Source organism: Primulina huaijiensis, unplaced genomic scaffold, assembly GCF_012295235.1.
Source record: "Primulina huaijiensis isolate GDHJ02 unplaced genomic scaffold, ASM1229523v2 scaffold23605, whole genome shotgun sequence".
In the NCBI taxonomy this organism is placed as follows: domain Eukaryota; kingdom Viridiplantae; phylum Streptophyta; class Magnoliopsida; order Lamiales; family Gesneriaceae; genus Primulina; species Primulina huaijiensis.
In genome coordinates, this window is record NW_027355821.1 from 268,326 (window position 1) to 290,662 (window position 22,337).

Sequence of the window (22,337 nt, forward strand, 5' to 3'; positions counted from 1 at the left end):
TGAGCCAATCAAAAACAAAATATTAAATTTTGCTATTTCTATTTTTTTTTTTTTAAATACAGAAATTTTTTAAAAAATCAGTCAATAGAAGAATCATTGAGAAAAGAAGAGAGGCTAATTTCACGTATAATTGGAACAGAAAGTATCATGACATGGTTCATTATTACATGTTCAAGAAATAGCGAAAATAGAGCTACATCCGTCTCAAAAGCTCCCCAAAACATCTATAAACAGCCCTCTCTCCAACGTTTTCAATTCCAACGTCCGCATTAGCGCACATTATAATCCTCGTTTGCACCCGAACTATCTCATCATCAACAATGGCGACTATCTATGCTTGCTGTAGCATCCACCCTGATCCCTGTCATGATTCCTATCTCTGGACCCTCTGGAGTGGTGGTGCTCCACCGCCTCCACGGCATGAGCAGGCGGGGACGATGATGTGTACCGTGATGGCCGCCTTTTGAAATGCCTTTCTTCATTACTGCTATCATGCTGCTCTTCATGGTATGCAGCAATGGCATGACTACTTTTTCTTGACCCAGATACTGTTTTATGATATTCTTCATGGTATCCATTTGATGAGGCGGCCTGCTGGCGGTGAGCAGATGGAACTGTTGTCTGGGTTTCTGAAGAGGAAGAAAGTTTCCTTTTCTTAGGAGCTGTGGTGTCCTCAGCTGGGAAACTGATGCGCGAGAAGACACTAGCCTTGTGCTTCTTGTCAGCCATTGAGGAGGGTTGACGCAGGGCAACTGGTGGGGACTCCGAGGGGTGCTGGCGACTGCTGCGGTGGTGGTGATCATGGTGTCGTTGATGGTCATCATCATGATAATCTCGGCTCCGGTGTTCTTCGGGCTTCCTCTTGGAGAATGGGCAGGGAACCTCAGGATTACGGGAGTCGCGATCAGGGGAATGCCTCTCAGACCGGTGGCGATGGGAAGGATGATATGTGCTAGAAGCAGGAGGTATAGATTCCTGCACCAATTAACCAATGTTAAACAACTGTCGTATAAATAAAAAACGAACGCCAACTAAGTAAAAACACCGTTCGATTAAACGGGGTAAGATTCAAGATCCATATCACGAGTATGGCTACAATTGAGCATGGCATCCAGCAGTGTTGGGCAACTCGGCTGCGTTCATCTTTACGGATAACATAGAACCCGAGATTTCCCAGCATGTCAACGTCATTTCAAATTTGCGTTTTCTTAAAGGATTCATAGTATAATTAAGATTTAATATATGCTCGTTCAACAAAATTTTCGGATTTCACTGAATCTTTATTTACGAAAAATATTAACACCTGGGGAAAGAGGTTTTAAAACAAAATTCTTTAGTCAATTGGTTAATCGGAAGCAGTATTCTTTATTTTTCCAATTAAAATGCCACGTTCGACTAAAAAACCTGGGACTGTCCGAGTTATTAAGGGGGCAACCCAAAAGAAGTAAATATTTCAAACCAAAAAAAAAAAAAAAAAAAAAAAAAAAAAAAAAAAAGCGAGAAGAAAACGTTGCCCGTGCGGATTACTATCTACAGTCCCCACGCGAAAACTTCAAGATCATTTGCAACAACACTGAAGGCAATAGGCCGTTACACAAACAATTAAACGAAGCAGGAAATAATTTAAATGGTGCATGTTCCTTTGGAGGCAAGTCTCTATCGGGAAATGAGAAACTGAAAATTCTCTTTCGAAATTCACTGTTATTCTTGACTGCATGATTCTGAGGAAACTATATGGTTGACCGTGAAATGTACCTGCAATATTCGAACAAAAACAAAAAACTAATAGCAGTAGGCTGATAAAGATGCGTACAGATTTGGATCTCATCTTAGGAAGATCGACTGAGCTGCTCGCTTCTCTTCCATGTTCCCGATCTTTAGATAACTCCCTGTACAAAAGGAACGTTAAAAGCTTTTGAATAAAGAAAAGATTACACATAGCAAATAAATAATTTCCTTGTTTTGATTTATCAAAAAGGACGGAGTACTCGAATATGATATAAAAGCTGATTAAGATTATCACACTTATAACTTTTGCGCATCTCCTATAAACACACAAGAAAGGGTTCCTACTAACATGTCCCTGCGTCGCTCCATTTCACGTTTCCTGTTCAAATTGGCTTTTCGAGCTTCAAATGCTTCTCTGCTCATGGCGGGTGGGGGTGGCCCAGCATTAAATCCCATCGCTAGCTCTGCAAGATCCCTGAAATGCATAGAGTTATCGACTACCTAAGACATCACATTCTAACGACCATAAAAAACAGCGGGGTCTGCAAACTTAAGAAAATCAGAAACATCTGAAATTTTCAACTGAATTCCAGAAAGAAATCAAACATCAGAATCTTTTTAGTGGGGTAAAGTACAAATTTGGGAGGAATTTTTACAAAAATCATAAACCAAGCATACCTTTGAGGAGGGGCATATGGCAACACACAACCTGGTCCTCCTCCAAATGGATCCTGGGGAAAGACACCTCCACTAAATGCCATATCCATAGGTCCAAACCCATATCCCATGTAAGACATAGGACCAGCATATGGGGCCACAAAGCTATCGAATCCAGGCTGAATACCATTCCAATAAGGATTAAAAGTGGATGGGCCCAAAGGCATCATGTAATTATCAGGTGCAAGGTCATGGGCAGTCCTCCATTGCATCTCAGCAGCTACAGAACAAATTTTTTAAGACAATCAGTAAGTCCGTCAATGAGCTCGGATTAAATTGGATCTTCTCGCCGCAACTAAATGCTTTTGCAAGTTGCAACTACAAGTTAACTTCAAAACAATACAAATTTCAGCATCCTTTCAATGGACAAATCTCAATCCAAGTGAACGTGAGCTCGGGTATCTTTAAAAAATGTTGGACTTGTCTTAAAAAGTAAAATGACTACGGAACCAAAATTACGCAACTTTACACATGAGATCATAATTTAAACAAATTCATAAACGCCTACAAAATTGTACAAAGGAAATAAGCCTTTAAAAATATAAGCTTTTAGCTTCAAGCACTGCAATGAACAAACTGAATTACAAGATAGAAACATGAGATAAATCCTAAATCGGACTTGGTTCAAAGCTCGTATATTTCAAGTACAAAAATCTTTATAATACGATGGAGAACATAACTTCAGCAAAATTCAAGTTGATCACAAACCCAATAAAGCTCAGCTTGCTCAACCTGATCAACATTCCCATGATTCAATGTCCAAAACTAAAAATGCTATATTTTGCAAGGAAATATTTTTTAAAACTAAATTTTTTAAAAAATATTCCAGCAAGAAGAGGTGTACAGTAGCTGACAAGTAAATATAACTGCAAATAACAACACTATACCACTAGGAGGCATTTGGATTTTCTTCTTTTTCTTCTTTTTTGCTGTAAAACAGAAGTAACAATTTCACATCAGAGTCCAACCTTTGTAGCTGAAGAGCATGTGATATCTAACAAAGAATGATGAGGCAGAGGGCTATGCGGCTATGCCTCAGAACATTTGATTTAAGTACATGTTTACGTAAATGAGCCATTTTCCTCATTACCTGCTTCCACTGAGACTAGCTTCTGCTCAACCTCTTCATCAGCCAGTTGAGCATTAGCTGGTAATGTTGTTTCTTTAATACTTTTTGAATCATGTGTAGCTTCAGAAACATCCGGCAATTTAAGACTTTTCCCTTTCTCTTGCATCTGGGTAGCGGAAGGAGCATCGGCAGCTTTGTCCTCTACAACCAGGTCTAAAATCTTTGAGGATTCTTCCTTTTGAGGTAGTGATGCGGGGACCTGCTCTCCTCTGGAGGCAGCAGACTGAGACTGAGTTGGGGAAGGAACCCTAGCTTGTGGATTGCGTGACTCCACATCTACACCACACAGTTATGAAGAGGAAGTGAATTGAGAAAACTTAAAATGTCCACTTCTTCGTAAATAAACAATACATTAAGCTTTAGGGAAATAAATTTTAAGTGAAAAACAATTCATTATGGCTCAAACCTTGGACTTGAAATGCAGTACCACCATCTTCAGCACTGCTATTATTGGATTCCAAAATGCGATTAATAGTATCCCTCAGAGTCTGGTTGGGCAGAAGATCATCAGCAAGAATATTTGTTGCCCCACATATGCACGATGATTTCGAAATGATATGATCTCTTATACCTAACAAAAAGTATCAGAAAGATTAAACAAGAAAAATAATGGATTTCCCCTATGCGTTCCATCAAAAACACTCCACCTCTCACCGAGTCATCGCCACAAAACAATAAGTTCAAATGCCAAAATATAATAAATTATCTGCCATAACAACGTACAAGACAAACTGCAACCTTACATTTATCACAAAAGCTCTTAAAACAACATTTGCTCGTCAGGACAGCATCTTTCATTACTTCTTTACAAATAGGGCAATGCAGTTCTGGTGGAAAATCACCAACAGTTCGTAAGGAAGGCATTCCCTCAATCTGTTTCTCAAAAGCAGCCCTGTGAAAGTAACTTGTGAGGAAATACTATCGACCGCAAACAATCAACGGTATAAAGGACATTGTAGAGAAAACATTACTCATTAGGCTTCAATACAGCAACAGCCCCACTCGGTAATGCATAGGAGCCATCTGGAGTAGCCATCAACATGGATTTTGGAATTCCAGTTGGAGGCTTGACCCTTTTTATGTCATAATTGGGATCGCCATTTGTTGGGCAGTGCTGAATAAAATGACCTGAACAAGAAAACAAGACCATAAAATACCCCTTTTCCCTAATAAAAGCCAAGTTACCAGTTTATTATTTTTATTTATAATCTGTATATCCATTTAAGCTAACTGTGACTCGAGAGGTAAAGTAAATAGACAGTTGCTAAAAATATAATGGACAGTTTAAATTGCAGAACATACCAGGCACCTTGCACCTGTGACATATGTAGCCTTGTGGTGGTATTTTCTTCTCCAATCCACCTCGCCCTGAACGATAGAAACAATCAGTATTTAACTGGCAAATTTAGCAATAAAAAACCATATAAACATTTTATTTCCCAATAATAGATATGCTCTTACTCAAACTTAAAACTTCTAAACACCAGACAAATGTGTATATCAAAACTACAAGTTTATAACTGCAACTAGAGCAACAAAATAAGATAAAATAAAGAAAAAACACTCTGCCCAAACACAATTTCAAGACATCTGGTAAAGGATAAAAAAATCACCAAAACCATGTCCACCAATCATTCTTCCACCCATGCCCCGTCCAAAGCCTCTACCAGGAGCAAAGCCATCAGCAGGTTGACTGAAACTTCAAAACAAGCAAGTTTCAAAACATTGACTAGAAAACAAAAACCATAAATATCAAATCACAAAGCACAATTATGACATCTCACCGCTGCCAATCTAAGGCTGGAGTGTTGATTAAAGCCTTGATTTTACTATCCTCGTCCTCTTTGCTAACAGGTGGAGCAGGATTTAGAACTGTATTGTTCAACTGGACTAGAACAGTTTCAGGAATAGCATAAAGATCATTCCCAAACTCATCCCATTCTAAATCTTCAGCCTACAAGGACCAAGAGTAAGCATTTGCTATCTTTAAATACTAAGCTGAAACAAGACTTTTTTCTGCACCCAGTTTTTACAGTCATTCAAAAAAGGTGATGGGCAGGATTAAAAAAGGAAGCTCACATATTTCATGGAAGATTGAGCTGATCCACCAAAGTTACTATTTACAGTTTGAAAATCAACAAAATAATTTTCCACCTTCGCCCTACAATAGTTATTAGAAAACTTAAATAAACCATAAGAATACCTTTCGATGATGTCACATTATATTACATGATCATTGTTTAGGAGCATGTTCAGTACGTTCTGCATTAGTGTTATATCACAGAACTTCAACAGGTCCCAAACAACAAAAACTTGGTGAAGTATTTTTATGCAAGAGCGCAAAGCTAAACCCAACTGACTTAACATTAATCTTTGATGCAAAACTAAATGCTTTATTTACTTAGTTCTTAGAGATCAATGTGTAAACTAACTGAACAAAATTAAGGATTAAGAAAATACTCTTCTTGCTCAGCAACAAGTGCAGTAATTATGGGATTCCGAGGTCGTCCAGGAACTCGACGTACTAAAACTGAAGTATTTTTGGGGATTAATGTTCCTTCATCAAGATACTCTGAAACCGCAAATTACACAACAATGAAATAGTATAAACGTTACAAAAGAACATAACATGACCAAAGAAAACATCCACATCCACAGAGCCCCTCAGAAAGCCACTACCAATTGTTATTTACCCATTTGACAAAATAACTAACATCATAATCACCAATTTTGAGTAATGATCTTGATAAACCAAGAAGAGTTGATGCTCACAACACAAACAACTTCAAATCTTGAACAAACTGAAGAAACTCATACAGTTCGGTTATAACTAGGCTCTCACCCAATGATTGGAAAGATTAGTGGAATCTTACATTTTAGAACCACCATTATCCAAGGGTTTCTCAAAAAGCAGATTGTAAATTGAAAGGAACTATATAAATCATGCATGAAATATCCAAGCCTGTGACTACATTTTGTAGATATAAGGAGCTATAAGAAAGAAGAAAAGTAGCTAGGGATACATCCAAGGTCAATCAAATGTATAGAAAAGAACAAGTGCACAAAATTGGCTACATATACAGAACCACGACATCCAATTGCGCGCACAGACACATACATTAATGCAAATGAAAACTCACATAAGTTTTAAACTTTTAAACAGTTATTTCAGAAAAAATCACCAATAATTTTATGTCATCATAAAATTCAACAAGATCAAGGACACAGAACAATTCAAAACAACCTTCTGTTTTCTCCGACTTTACCTTCAACAAACAAATATTATCTCACAAACACAAGTACAATATGTCTATCAAGTGACGAACAAGAAGAAGATTTTAAAGTCGACTACAAAACCATTTTATATTTGAAAATTTAATTTCTGAGAAAAATCGTAGAGAACCAAAACCAACCTTCGTTAGTCTGAGCGTTGGTGATAACAAGGTCAAAATCAGTCCCCTTTCCCAAATGCTTTAATTCAAATATTTTTTCTTTCAAGTGCTCAACCGATATAAAGTTGCCATCGATAGCAACTGAATCGTAATCTTTCGCACTTTTAAATTTATAGTAAACTGCCATTATTTTTTTCAATCTTTACTTTGAATTTTTTTTTCTTTATCTCCACAAAGAGAAGCACCGCGACTGATATCAAAGGATAAAAAATAAAAAACCTGGCATTGAATTGAAAAAAAAAGAGTAAAAACAACAAAAGTGTACAATCGATGAATCAACAAACTATTCTCTCTTTTTTCCTCTCAATTTGTTGGAACTCTCAAGAAAAAGCAATCGAACCGACTAATAACTCCACTGAAGCAAATCCAATCTCCTTCCAGTCTTTTACAATTACAAAACTTCCGGCATAAAATAGGCTTCAATCTTCGATTGAGAAAATAAATATTCGAATTCCAAATCGCAAAATCCACCAGTAACGTAGAAAATGGACAGATCTGGTAGATCGTATGAAATGACAGACAAAATTCTCCCCACAACGTCGAATCGAATTACCGAGATTTTATCCTCTTGGAGTGAAACTTCCGAAGCCAATTAGCGGATAAAAACCCGAAAAACGTAGCTTCAAATCGTATGCGTACACAAAACAAATTGAATTCACGAGCGAATCCTCAACGAAAGGCAGCGCACCCTCGACAGAAAATTGTTGGAAGAACGACGGAGCAACAGGTGTTGATTAATCCTTCTCTGCAACTTATCAAAAATTTGCCGCATAAAACACCGTCTTCAATTTATAGAAAACTCGGACGATGATCGGGCAAATCGAAACTTCGCGTCCAAGGATTACGTTACTTGAAGAGAATTAGGGTTTCTAGTTTCTACGCTGACGCGTGCGAGGACCCTAATGCGTGAGCACTTGGGCCCTAAATATATAGACTTTTTGTATTCTTATCCGGGTCGGGTATAGTTCCACGAGTGGGCCAAGAGGCAAGAGGCAAGAGGCAAGAGTTGTGGAATTCGGATCACGCAAATAAGATAAATAATTAATACTTTACAGCTAAAAGGATAATAATTTTGATTAAATAGAATAAAAACAAAAAAAATTATTTATTTTTTAATTAATATAAGTGATTGGATGTAATATTATTATATATATATATATATATATTATAAATGATTGAATGTAATAATAAATTATAGTTATAAAGTGAAAAGATTATATTTTTGTTTCTAAATTTAAATTTTCAGTCAATATTATTAAATCTTAATCGCATTTAATCTTTTCATTGATAAAAAAATACAATTTTTTTGGTTGAATAATTTAACCGGATTAGTTTTTATTTATTTTGGATTTGATATTAGCACATATTTGGCCATTTATATTTGCATGCCTAAGTTGATTTGCATATGTTATTAAAAATAAAAATACAATAATAAATTAGTTTGTCATAAAATCGATATCTAAGATAATGTATGATTTTTCTTTTTTTTTTTTTTTTTTCAAAAACCAAAGTAAGACGTGACTTATTCGGATGTTATCCAAACAAAATTCAAGCTAATCACCATCTTGCTAAATAGCTAGTACAACCAAATCAATAATATTTTTTTCGATATTTCTCAATATTTTCTAAGAATAATAAATAACTTGAACAATAAATTTTCTGATACCTAAGTTCAGACCAAACAAATTAAGCTCAAATTCGACCTTGAAGTTAAAATAATTAATATTAAACAAAAAGAAAAGACAATAAACCAGCAACCACATATTCTTGCCATAAATCATAATATATACCACACAATTTCCAATTATAACCGTGTTTATCTATTTCTAAAACGTTAATCTAATTCCAAGAATACAAATGAGATTTCAATTAAAGGAAAAAAAAAGTCAAAGGAATCGAAATAAGAGGGCAGCCATATCATATATCTGTCAAGATTAGCGATGACACGATGACAACATAAGCAATAAAGAAAAAGATAGCTATCTGCAAGAGAAACTTTGGATTGTCCCTCATATTCGGAGATGTAACAGCCCTGTGAAACAGAAACCAAGCAACTCAATAACTGTACGGAAGGTTAAAACGTGTGGAGGTGCAAGAATTGAGCAGATATCGAGATTACCTAGCAACGCGCTGAGAGAGCCGATGGAAGGGCATGCTTTGGATGAACACAATGCCGGGACCAGTTAGAACAGCTGTTACTAGATTATCACCCTGAATAGACAGAAGTGTGTCTAGTTAAGGCATGCATGTATACATCCAATATAAATCATTTTTAATTTATTCAGGACAAAAACCATTCTGCTACATGCATGATCATGAAACAGGGAATGGATAATCAATTGGTACAAAGTCTGGAAAATAGGCGGGCAATCGGATTGTGTCTGAAGAAAATTGCTTTCAACTAATGTCAGGGACTTGATAAAGGCATCACTTGAAATATCATATGACTTGTAAAACTAAATAAATATGAATGAAAAACCTAACCTTGTCCATCAAACAATACAGTATAGGCAACAAGGAAAATTTGAAAATCAGGAGAAAGAAGACTAATGTTTCAAAATCATTCTCGAACTACCAAGTTCTGCATAACTTCAGAAACATTTGCTAGGAATTACACTGCAGAAAATTCATATCACGCAGAGCAACTCTTAGTGGCGTATGTACATGCAGCTATCACAAACTCAACCAAGAATCTAAAGTCATTCACATTACATCTAACTTAATCCCCTAAGTTTCTGTATGGGGTTGGATTTATGATGATGTAACATTCAAATGATGCCCTAATTACATATTAAGAGAGGTTTTAAACAGGAGGTTTTGTAGTTGATGCATAACCACACACTAAGTTATATTGATTTCCAGTGAGACAAAGCATTAAATTCAGGTTATTAAAGCTACATGGTATCTTCACTGCCACAGTGCATTAATTTGCAAGACAGATGTAAGTTGTAACCTATTGTCTTGGAATTTCATCTCTCAGATCTCTCAAGTTTAATTTCATAGAACAATAAACTTCATATATATCCACATACTTTTGAGTCCTGCTGCAACCTCACGCCAAACTCTATAAACTATTGAGCACGACAAAGAGACTGAACCTGGATGTACCAAATCCAAAATTGTGAAAAAAAAATATTTTCTAGCAATGTTTTCAAAATAAAAACAATCCTAGTAATGCCTATCTCTGCCTTCAGTATTCACCACAACTTCTTTACAACCAAATCTTGTTCTTGTTTCATCCATGGGTTCGCATATATTTCAACAACAAAAGAGAATTAAAGAATATTTTTGGAGTGGGGACTATTTCAGGAGGCAAAGCAATGCCCCGTTCAGCATTAATCATATTGAATCTCGTGAAAATAACATATGACATGACCAAGTTTTTGCTTTCTCCACTTCAATTGAAACAAGTAGAACCTTAACCAGTAAAATTCCTGAAAGAAACCTTAGCAAATACATCTGTCTGGCAGATCTGAAAAAAAAAAACACATACACACACACACACACTAATCACATAGACTTTATTTTACACTAATTATGTGGAAAATCCCTCAAACCAGTAGGTATAGTATAATTTCCAACATGAAAGCAATAGATCAGGAACTTTTTCACACAGGATTTCAGTAAATTTAACATAAACTAGAATCAGGAAGCAATTGTTATAAGATCCCCAGAAATAACAATAGAAATAAACTAATTAATGTCATCTAAAAAATTTCAGGGTACAGATATGTTTTGGATGAAAATGATGCAAATACTACTCACCCCAAAAATCACCCTTCTCATGGGACCATTATACTTTATTTGTACATTGACTGATCCTGAAACTGCAACAATGCTTGACACATCAACTGCAAGCACTTCTCCCACCTCAAGATTCTTCTGCACGACTAAAAACAAGCAGGCAAGGGACTACTATCAGACAAAATCCATAGGACAAAATGTAAGCAATTAAAGTATGACTTGTAAATACTATAATTGCCTCTTCCATATTGCAATATCGAGTTGAACATAATGACCAAAAAATGTAAAGCCTCTCAAATATAATCAATCTCCATTCTTGTGCATTGAAATGGAGTTAGCCTATACCAAAGTTATTAACGAGAACCAAAATACTTAATGTAAAAATCATAATAATCATAACTGCATGACTTCTGTTTTGATTCACTACCATTCTAAATCAGTAATCTGAGATATGAAGGCATCTTTCCATAAAATAAATTGACAATCAAATCATGTCAGTACAAACTTAAGAAATGAGATATTGCAATCATCTAGACTTCTCCTGATTTTATTTTATTATTAACGACCAACTCTAAAAAGTAATCAAATTATCAATTTAGTGCAAACTTACATGTCATTGAGTTACTGCACAATGTATAAGGCTTTCTCAAGAATGAGACCAGCGTAAGGTTACAACAACGAATTGAAACACTTCACTGTTCTTAACATACAAGTATGTCAGCCAAAAGCTTTAGCCATGATTAAGTCACATTTGTAAAAAAATTCCTCTCAACCGCTTGAATCTAGCTATCCAGCAGAGAAGATTGATTAGCTAAAAGACAACATCAGCAATGAATTTAACTCTCTCTCTCTCTCTCTCTCTCTCTCTCTCTCTCTCTCTCTCACACACACACACACACACACACAATTAGTTCAGGGCAGGGATGGCTCTCTCTCTCTCTCTCTCACACACAATGAGTTCAGGGCAGGGATGGCAGGTGTCAACTATTTGTTGCTGTCACTTCAGATAATTCGTGAATTACTTAATAATCATTCCGCAAATTGAGAACCGAGATGACCAAAAGATCAAAGCATATAAATTTAACATCGACTAGATTCAAACATCTTCATCATAAGGAGTGGAAAGGCTACAATTCCTTGAAAAACCTTATTCTATTCGAAACAATTGCAATTTAGAGAGGCATACGCCCCATACCAGAACCACCGCCGGTTACGAACGCAAGTCCACGTCCAGATATTTTCTGCCTTAAAAACCCCTGCCAGTTAAGAATCATATTTTTAATATGAATGACAAACAATGAGCTTAAAAAGCAAGAAAACGAGCCACCTCACCTCAGCACTAGTAACAGCATTGCGTGCCCTCAGATCAACTGTATTATTTACTTTGACATCATTAATCGAGCAAAGAAAGGCATCTGGCTGCAAATATAGCAAGTCAAGTCACACTATCATTCAATAAGCAGAAGTTGGCATAGAAAAAGGAAGGAGCAGAGGCAAGAGATATTCAAACCCATATCAAATTAAATAGTGTGTCCGTAATCCATACCTGACACAACATTTCACCTCCAAATAATGCCAAATCAATCTGCATAGCAAATGCATATCAGAAAAAGAAAACATAACCGAGTATCGTGCAAATTCTATCAAACAACGCCATTCCCCAGCAAATAATTTTCTTGATTATAAAACAGACCGGGAGAATTCTAGATAGAGTTGGTGCAGCTATTCCCACGAATCCATCTGCCAAACCTGTATTGTAAAGAACAATGCTTGTAACAGTCTTTCCAAAAAGCCACTGCCATAAAAATGCTTCATTTTCAGGCACATAGACATTTTCCATTTGGATAGAACCAGACATGTAGCACATGGAACCTGCAATACATTAATCTAATATAAGCAAAGCAACGCAAAATAATTACAGAAAACAAGTTAAACAATTAGATTAAGAAAATTAGCAGCATTACTATTACATTTACAGCGAAGTTTTTTAATAAATAAGTACATTTTAGGCCTTGCTCAAATTTGGGGTATTTGATTGGGCTGTTCATTTCAGTTCTCTTCTAATGGAACCAAATCTAATCAGTTTCGATGCAACATGGCGAAGGAGATGTGATAACCTTGGGAGACATCACAAAGTTGCATTCATCTCTTTTTACGAAGAGAGAGGGCCACAAAAGAAAGAAAGAAAATAAAAAACACAAAGAGGACTGGAGAAAGTGAAAGGAAGACAATCCATATTTCCATCATCCCACAGAGAGATCAATACTTTAGCATGCGAATTCTCAATACATGGAAATGACCAAGATGCATATAAATATAATAAGTAAATCTTACGGCCACAAGTTCACCAAAATCATGAACTACACCCACAAGTTCACAGGGATATAATATATTAAATTCTAAATTAAAATTTGGGAGTCACTCGATCAACATTCTCGAACATGATGAACAGATTCAATCACTTCCTAATTAATCCACCAGTTATGACTAAAATCAGATTCAATGCCGAAAAGACATTACTTTAATCAAGTCGAAAGAAAGTTCACACATGTTAATATATTTCACAATGTGAATATGACCCTGCCGAATTGAATCTGCTTAACAAAGATCAACACACATAAATTTTGAGTAAACAAACTTCAATATGAAAATATCTTAAAGTTTGAAGCGATGTCCTTACCAACAAAACTTTGTAGAGAGATGAAACGCTAAGGTCAGGAATAAAATTCGGCATGCATAGTTTTAGGCAAGTAAGTGGAAGCCCTCAAGTAAGAGAAAGTACACTCATTGAGCTTTAACTACCACATGATTGAACTACCAACAAAAGAGAAGTAACGGCATACCAGGCTTTGCAATAACCTTTTCTTGTGGCTTCAACATGATCTAGAGAGGAGAAGAAAAGGGGAATAAATTAAATGCAAAGCTTCTTCTGTAACAACAGAGTAAATATATGACACTTGTCAATTACCTGAACTATCTGAGCTTCACCCCCCAAAATCTGAAAAGGTGTTGCAGCATCTTGCGGGCTCTGAAACAACAATATGTAGCATGAGCAATGAAGTAAGCTCCCAAAAGAAAAAGGAAATCTGAGTTGATTATAGAACTAGAAGTAAGACAACTTGGCTGAAACAACAATATTTATAACCAGACTCAAAAGGTGACAAGGCAGGTTATTGTAGAAAGGGTGGGTCTCTAATTTAGCAAGCACCATAAAAAATCATTGAATCAAAGTATGCACAAAGACAAGATTCATTTGATAATATCTCCACGTGGCATTAATTCTAATGTAAATGTGCTCCCAATTCACCAAAAGGAAATTTGCAACACTTCACTATTGCCTCTGTCATCTTGCACTTGAAGTTGCATATAGTGTAATTGGAATGTCCTAGCATAATGCCACAACACGCAAACATCTAGTTTTGCCGGCTAACCATGCTTTCATTATAAAGTAATCACCGCACTTAATTAGTTGTCTATCATTGAACAACGAGACAGAAACAGAGACTCACAGTCGCACAACTGCGAAGAGAGATATACACAGCCACTGGAAGAATAAAATGGGTGATGAAACTGATTTAGACACGATCCATTACAGTCAAAGTTATTTGCCAGCTAATTTGAACCATCTTCCCACAAAGCTTTACAAGAGAATTTAATTCAATAAACGCGATATTGCTATCTAACAACCTCCCTCAATGTCAGAAATCACAGAATGGCTAACATGCTAAGAAAACACACCAAAGACAAGGCTTAGATTCTAGAAGAATACGTATTTCAGCAAACCTTCACTAAAAAAAGAGAAACCAAGTCTTGGCAGCTGGTAGCAAAATTCTCACAGCATCATAAAAAACACGTGCAACTAAGATAACTGACCAAAAAATAAAACCAACGGATGCATAACTCAAAATCGTGGATAAAATAATCATTCACACATCAAAATTCACACATTTCAACGCATAAATAATAATATTACCTGATAAACAAAAGGTTGAAAAGGTGTTGAAAAGAATGGCGCGGCCATTGACGCCGAGCGGTGGGGATCGGAGCCGACAATATGCAGATCACGGAATTGAAATAAACACTCTGTACCTCAATATTTTCGTTTCTTGAAGGGTTTTATATATTTATAAATTGAATTAAATTACCATATTTGTCCTCGGAACTCGTGTTGAATTTGCATTGTCGATGAAACTACACCGGTGGTAGTATGATAATTTCGTAAGCGATTTAATTAAAGTTTCATATTCGGCCATCTGCATACGTGGCGGTATTTTATTGGTTAAAGAACCATATTAGACGTTGAGGCTCTGAATGATAATCCAACGCAATGTATGGCATATAAATATTAGAATTGCCCTTATATGGTTTGGATTCGCTTTCGAACCAAAGTTTAATGATCAAATGGCTTTAGATTATGACAAAAACTTGTGTGATACGGTCTCACGAGTCTTATTTGTGAGATGGATCTCTTATTTGGGTCATCCATGAAAAATTATTACTTTTTATTCTAAGAGTTTTACTTTTTATTGTGAATATGGGTAAATTTGACGTGTCTCACAGATTAAGATCCGTGAGACGGTTTCATATGAGACTCACTCTTAGATTATTCATTACTTTCTATAGTGAAATGCCTATCTAGCTCCCAATTGGATATGTATAGTCAAAAGCGAATTAGTTTGCAAAAAATAATTTAAAAAATGAATCTATATATAATTTCATACATGTTTTAAAAGATTTGAGACGTAACATTATTTAACATAACAAAATAAAAAAAATATAAAGTAGAAAGTTTTGAACCATTTATTTTCCTTTTTTCATGACTATTATGTAACAGTTGATGATGGAAATGATAAATTTTGTATTTGTGATAATGATCAATTATCGTCACATGCAGTCGTCTTTTCTTACAAGATAAAATAATTCTTACAAGATAAAATAAAAGTAGTAATGTGGCAACAAAAACAGTAATATATAGTACATATATATAACATCAATATTTCATTTCCATCCTTTTGCCAGCTCAAAAGAATGGAAATGAAAGATATGACACATCCCAATTATGAATTGGCGAATAGTTGTTTTTGAAGGGAAAAAAATTTATACTGACGGTTCTATCTTTAAAAATTATAAAGAAATTTCCTGAACTATCATCTATATCAATTTTCCCCTGCATAATTTGAAATTGAATTAGAGATTTTCATGCATATATAAACTTATCTTTCACAATAAATATGTGTTCTTTTTTTAGATTTGACTCATTCTAATTGAGAAAGTATTAACTCGACTGAAATATTTAACTCGATAATAATAAACAATGAAACGAACGAATTTCGGTGTACGTACCTTAACACTGGGCATGCATATATGCGTGCGTAAACTTATTTGTGAATCTATGCAAATGTAATATAATTATAGATAGAAGACGTCTCCGTAAAGAAGATTTTCCAGTGAAAATTCACCATGAATATTGGGGTCACCTCCGGCCAGCACCGCAGGGAATAACCCATCAACATTGTTGTAACCGGCGACACCTAAGATAAGATCCGGCAAGCCAAGAAAAGCATCGTCAACATGACCACAAACGTCATCATGATCAGGGAAAGAATTAGAATCGGATTTAGATGTAGGCGAGCGATCATTTCTGCGCTCGAAATCAGCCATGGGAACCACCAGCTTCGCCGCTTCTGCCGCGGCGGCCTGCACGTCTTTGGGAGCCTTGGAGGCGGCGCGTGGGAGTCGGTGAACTAAGTCGGGGAAGTTGAGGAAAGCAGAGTGGCCTTTGATAGCAATAGCGGCGGCATCATGGGCTCGAGCCGCCATTTCTGCTGTGTCAAAGGTTCCCAGCCATATTCTTGATTTCTTTCTCGGTTCGCGGATCTCAGAAACCCATTTGCCCCAGCTTCGCCTGCGAACTCCTCGATAGGCTTGGCGATTGTTTCTTTCGTTGCAACGACCATTTCTCTTGGAAATTGTCTTGGTCTTTAAATACTTTTTACTTGTTTTTTGTGTTGAGTAAAGGCCAGTTGCCGTATCAGTATTGGATACAGAGAAGCTACCGGCGGTGGATTCTTGCATAGAATCGAAAGTGGTAACTTGATCCATAGGTGGAGATATAAGAATCTTGGTAAGAAACTTAAAGATGGACAGAACTGGGGAATGGGATAGTTTCCTTTATTTATTTTTCTTTTTTTGAACTCTTTTTGAGGTCTCGCACTTTCATTGATACATGATTGGCTACATAATAGGGCAGTATTCTTTGGAGTGAAGCGATTTTATACAGTGCATGATCACACTATGTACTGTCACATATGCTAGGCTCTTCCATCCAATTCGGAATCAAAACACTGGATAAATATTGTAAGAAAATTTTCTGTTTAAATATCCGGTAATCATATTAAATCGAATCAAATGTTTGTATATTACCCAAACTTCCTTTGATATTCAGAAAAATTAGAATTTTCAAATTCGAAAACATGGCATATTCTATATCGCAATGTTTTATTGAGTTTTCTTTGTTAACCTGATGAGAAGGGCCGGGAATGTTGGCAGTCTGAACTTTACTAAAGTTTTATATATACACGTAGAAGCAAAGGTAAAGGAGTGTGTGCACGTGTAAGCCAAAAAAAAAAGACAGAGAAGCCAATAACTCAATTAAAGTTCATTAAAGTATAAAGAAATTATATTTCTGATTTGGAAAAAGTGAAATGGACTTGCCTTACGAAATGCTATGTTGACCAATCAAGCATTGCGTGAAGAGACTTGCACATCTAAAATTAAAAAGACAGACAATGATCACATGTTTCATCTCTGTATGTATTCTTTGGCTTTCGAAAGGAGAATCAAACAATGCTTATGAAGGAAGGGATTGACATCGTTTATCCTTAAAGAGAAAAATGTTAGATGTCGCCTTTTATTCTTCCATTGGGAATTTATTTGCTTTTGCTGCTTCTTTTTTTTATAGGTTGAAAATAATAGCTTTTAAAGTATTGTCCATTGCAGACACCCTCTATGAATCTAATGTGAGTTTAGATTGACGACTTTTTTCCCTTACGAATACGGAGGTTAATCAGAAAATGTAAGGATTTAGAATACATTCAATACCGCGAGATAGCATTCAAGAATCAAAATTCATAATTAGCATAGATCCATGTTTTGATACGTTCAATCAAATGAAGATATGATACGTGCAAACGAACAAAGAAAAGTAATATAGGGTCTAGAGAGCAAGAGGATCTTTCGGCCTAGTGGTAAAAATGAGGTTCCAAGATCCATTGCTGGTCGTATAATTTAACATAGATCACAAAAAATGAGCTTTGAATATTGAGAAATTCGAAACGCTGAATTTCAATTTTTTTCATTGCTTGATTTAATTTCAAATTCACCCCTTTATTACTTTCATTATTCTTCAAATTCATCCCTACATCAGATCCTCCTTCCAAATCTTTGCATCCATCCATCCAAGCATAATTAAAAAAAAAAAAAAAAAAAAAAAAAAAAAGAGAAGTGCAGATGAAACAAGCATCCATTTTAGAAATCTCGAAAGAAATCAAGCCCAGTAAGTTACTATTTAACTGATGCATAATTTTTGAAAGATCCAACATGACACAGTTCCTCATGAACCTATTCCTTCCCTACATTCAGACTTATTACGACAGTCTTAACAAATAAAATTAAAAATTTACCGAATCCCCATTAAAAGTTTAAGATATTAACAAGAGATTTCCGAATCTCAATGGCAGCCGAGCAACACAGCATCCCAAGAATGCGTTCTTCTAGACAGCATGAATCGGGTTGTCACCAGGATTAACATCGGAATTTCCCGAACTCGGACTAGCATGAAATGCTGATGGCCTAGTTGAGCCCTCGACGAGTTTAAGTGAGACGTTTGATGGTCCTGCTTCACCAAGGGATTCCCCCAATGTTAGCTTCGACATTCCAACGAGTTCGTCCACATTAATCGGGCTTTTCGAATGCACTGGTGTTGGTTTTACCACTTCATGGGCCTCTTCTTTTACTGGCTCAGCATTGTATCCTGGCCAAAATGGGAAGGGCATAGGGAAGAATGGGGCAACATAAGCCGGATATAAAAGAGGGTAGGCATATTGTGAACCCTCGGGTAAGGGAAGTATGGCTTCTATGTCATTGGAGTTTGCAGATTCCATTGATTCACATTCTTCATCCACAGCAGGAGGTCGTAGGGTGGGGCTGCTGCTTTGGGCCTCAGCTTGGGGAGGATTTGCAGGGATAAAATCTCGTGACCCCATTGGAGTATCGACTTGCTGAAGAAAATACATGAAAAATCGAGGGCGAACATAAATTAGTTTATCTTTCTAAAAAGGAAAAAACACCACAAAATTACATCAATGTAAATAAGTGGAGAGTAAATAAACTGATTTTACGAAGTAAACTGAAAGAAGAAAAGGCACACAATCATTTTTCTGGATTTTATTGTGTGCTAAGTCGGATGGTATTAGAATGTAAATGGCTTACTCGTATAGAATTCAAATGGCACTATAAAGACGTTCAACCAAAACAAACACAAAAAGAATAAAAATAAAAGAAATAAAGAAAGCTAATGTTTAGAGTAAACACAACCATGGAGACTTGGTCAAATATCCAACTCCACCAGCATTCAAATGGCAAAGGCGATCCAGAATCATAATTTTTTTTTTCATTTAGCAAGCAGATACAAATGCATAATTTACATGTACAAATTAAAAAGCAATGCTTACTTCATCAGCGATGATATCGAAAAGGCTAGAACGCCTTTTCCTCCGAGATACATTGCACTGCCTTATGAAGTACTTCTGGGCATGACTGGCAACCTGAGTAGGTGTTCTTGAGACCACATAGTTACGTGCAATTCCACGCCAATCGCCTTTACCAAGTTTTTGCAACCCAAGCAGAAACATCCTATGTTCCTCTTCTGTCCACGGAACACCTGCAAACATGACAAGAAGAAAGAATCCTCTATTTCATACCAAGCAAGGAAACTAATTATCAGGAATCTGGATTTCCTTCGTGCTAGACCATTGTTAATATCTCCCCCCACCCCCCGCCGAATGGTAATTGAAGCATCAAGACCACTCACACATTTCTCAAGCCTCAACACCCTCGAAAAAACTAATCCATCCACCATAGTTATTTTTATACTCGAAAAATCCTAGATGCCTTACATCAATATGGCCTCAACATCCAGTGGAACACAATCCAGTTATAATTGATACTTATAAATTTTACAACCATATTTCCAATTTATAATCCAGTGACTCATGATGCAGATCAAATCCCATATCAAAGTAAAGTCCAGGGAAAGAAATCAATGAGGTCAGATTCTAGAACTGATTCTTCACTAAAGTGCTATCAAAACAATCAAATTCACGCAGGCAAACAGATTTGAAACTTGAACAGCACGCAGACAAATTTGTGCAGATAGATACATATCTGTATTTATAATCAGAGAGACATAAAAAAAATTAATCTTATTTGTAGGATCATTGGCCTTTCAAAACATCCCTGACTAAATAATCAAATTAGTTTCACAAAAATAATATAAATGGGAGATGCAAATGATCGAACACAACCCATTTTCTTTTCTTCTAAAATTTTTTTTAGATATATGCTTCTGTTCAGGTACTAAGTCAATTTCTTCAAGATTAAAACAAACTCTGAATTTCCTCACATCCAAACTTCAATTCAAGAAAACAAATAACCATACAACTCACAAACCATGCAGCACAATCATCACATGAGAATCAACAGACCACTGCAAGTAAATAAACATAATTCATTCAAAAAATACAAAAAAAAAGAGGAAAAATCCCAAAAAAACACGTAAAAATATAGAACCTCTCTTCCTCTCACGGCTGGAAGACGACCCAGCTACGAAATCTTCAGACGCGTATCCATCGGCGGTGGACTGGCAGTCAGGGGTATCCGCAGGGGAACCATTCGCGACGCCGTTTTGCGGGGTCCCACTCCCACTCCCGCCGCCGCCGCTCATGTAATGGGTCAAATTACCCATACTAGCGCTCTTCCGGATCAACCCATCAGTCAATCGGACCCCAAAAAGCTTCACACCTCGGTTCGGGCAAGTCCGAGAGTTATGCCCGTTGTGACTGCAATGAGAACACTTCCTTGTCATTGTATCGAAGTAACCAAAACAATTCGTCCGATTTTCTTGAAAAAGATCGGATCTTTATCACATGATCCGCGCACGATAAGAGAATCAATTGTCTGTAAATTGCTGTTTCTCTTCGTTCCGCTTAAGCCGCCGCCGCCGATTTCATCGGATGAACATTTAAATACAAGTATATGGAGCATATAATTTATGATAGGATTATACAAGGGATAGTAAATCCTTTTAGACTGGATTATATTTATTTTATCGATATTTACTCAAATTATCTAAAATATTATAACTATAAATTAGGCTTTTATATATATTAATTTATTATAATTTCATCAAATAATATAATCAAATTTTTACACTAATCATATTTATTATGCACTATATGTAAGGAGAAGATAATAATAAAAAATGAAGAGGATAAGATGATTGCTTAATCAAGAAACAAGAGAATGCGACACCCTTTGTTGGCCTATGTTGTTGTGCCACAAAGTTCTAAATGGATAAAATAGGCTTTATACTGTGAAAAATATATTCTTTGATATTTGATTTATTAGTTCTTATTTTCCAAGAAAGAAAAAAAAGTTCATTTTGGTTCAAAATTATTAATTTTTTTTATGCAAACAAATATGGACTAACAAAGATTATATATTTTTGGCAAAAACTTGTGTGAGACAGTTTCAAATGTCGTATTTTGTGATACGAATCTCTTATTTGGGTTATCCATGAAAAAATATTACTTTTTATGCTAAGAGTATTAATTTTTATTATGAATATTGGTAGGGTTAACCCGTCTCACAAATAAAGATTCGTGACACCATCTCACAAGAGACTTTATATTTTTTTACTTGCGTCCAAAACTGTATTCACATTCAAATGGCAACTTTATTTGAGAATGGATTTGGAACGTAGAGTTCAAATATTATTTATTTTATGTAGTAACATTGAAATCTACTGTGATTATATAATATATAGTCTAAAATAATCCATTGTAGATTTGAAATTTACTTAAATTAAAATTATCCAACTGATTTAAAAAAAAAATGTTATCATGATTTAAAATTTGTCGATCCAAGTAGAGAAGTTGATATTAAATTAAAAAAAAACTAAAATAAATAGTTTTTAGAGTGTGTGAACTTTCCATTTGGATTATATAGTTTACTTATCATAAAAGTACACTACATCTCATCAGATATGATTTTTTAATGAAGATCACTCCAATCACACATTAAATATATTCCCATGTTTTCCAAATAGTTGGAAATGTACTTGAATCAATCCAAATATTCATTTTAAAATAATATTTTATATACACAAATAAGTGATGTATGCATGTTGACAATTTATAATCGAAACAACATACATACAAAAACAAGTAAACTTATATCATATTTAGGATTCATTCAGATTAAATTTAAAAAATGAAACAAATATAAAT

At 35.6% G+C, this 22,337-nt stretch overlaps 4 protein-coding genes across 4 annotated transcripts; all 4 read right to left on the reverse strand.

The window, feature by feature from the left end:
- Positions 1-96: 96 nt before the first annotated feature.
- LOC140967105 (E3 ubiquitin ligase PARAQUAT TOLERANCE 3-like) lies at positions 97-7,911 on the reverse strand. Its single transcript, XM_073427491.1, has 15 exons — positions 6,988-7,911; positions 6,035-6,146; positions 5,654-5,735; positions 5,359-5,528; positions 5,188-5,267; positions 4,877-4,942; positions 4,546-4,702; positions 4,318-4,466; positions 3,981-4,145; positions 3,536-3,850; positions 3,333-3,374; positions 2,407-2,665; positions 2,078-2,203; positions 1,814-1,889; positions 97-975 (listed from the first exon to the last, which is right to left on the reverse strand). The coding sequence occupies exons 1-15, from the start codon at positions 7,151-7,153 to the stop codon at positions 328-330; spliced, it is 2,613 nt and encodes an 870-aa protein (XP_073283592.1). The 5' UTR covers positions 7,154-7,911; the 3' UTR covers positions 97-327.
- An 861-nt stretch (positions 7,912-8,772) lies between these two features.
- Positions 8,773-14,943, reverse strand: LOC140967173 (uncharacterized). The gene is made up of 10 exons (XM_073427587.1): positions 14,744-14,943; positions 13,739-13,798; positions 13,614-13,653; positions 12,464-12,642; positions 12,317-12,355; positions 12,103-12,189; positions 11,966-12,026; positions 10,792-10,916; positions 9,146-9,237; positions 8,773-9,058 (listed from the first exon to the last, which is right to left on the reverse strand). The coding sequence occupies exons 1-10, from the start codon at positions 14,789-14,791 to the stop codon at positions 8,944-8,946; spliced, it is 846 nt and encodes a 281-aa protein (XP_073283688.1). The 5' UTR covers positions 14,792-14,943; the 3' UTR covers positions 8,773-8,943.
- Positions 14,944-15,726: 783 nt separating this feature from the next.
- On the reverse strand, positions 15,727-17,080 carry LOC140967156 (ethylene-responsive transcription factor ERF039-like). The gene has a single exon (XM_073427569.1). It carries the CDS (start codon positions 16,870-16,872, stop codon positions 16,180-16,182), a length of 693 nt encoding a protein of 230 aa, XP_073283670.1. The 5' UTR covers positions 16,873-17,080; the 3' UTR covers positions 15,727-16,179.
- A 1,194-nt stretch (positions 17,081-18,274) lies between these two features.
- On the reverse strand, positions 18,275-21,122 carry LOC140967127 (transcription factor MYBS3-like). Its single transcript, XM_073427530.1, has 3 exons — positions 20,620-21,122; positions 19,503-19,711; positions 18,275-19,049 (listed from the first exon to the last, which is right to left on the reverse strand). The coding sequence occupies exons 1-3, from the start codon at positions 20,912-20,914 to the stop codon at positions 18,543-18,545; spliced, it is 1,011 nt and encodes a 336-aa protein (XP_073283631.1). The 5' UTR covers positions 20,915-21,122; the 3' UTR covers positions 18,275-18,542.
- Positions 21,123-22,337: the final 1,215 nt, after the last annotated feature.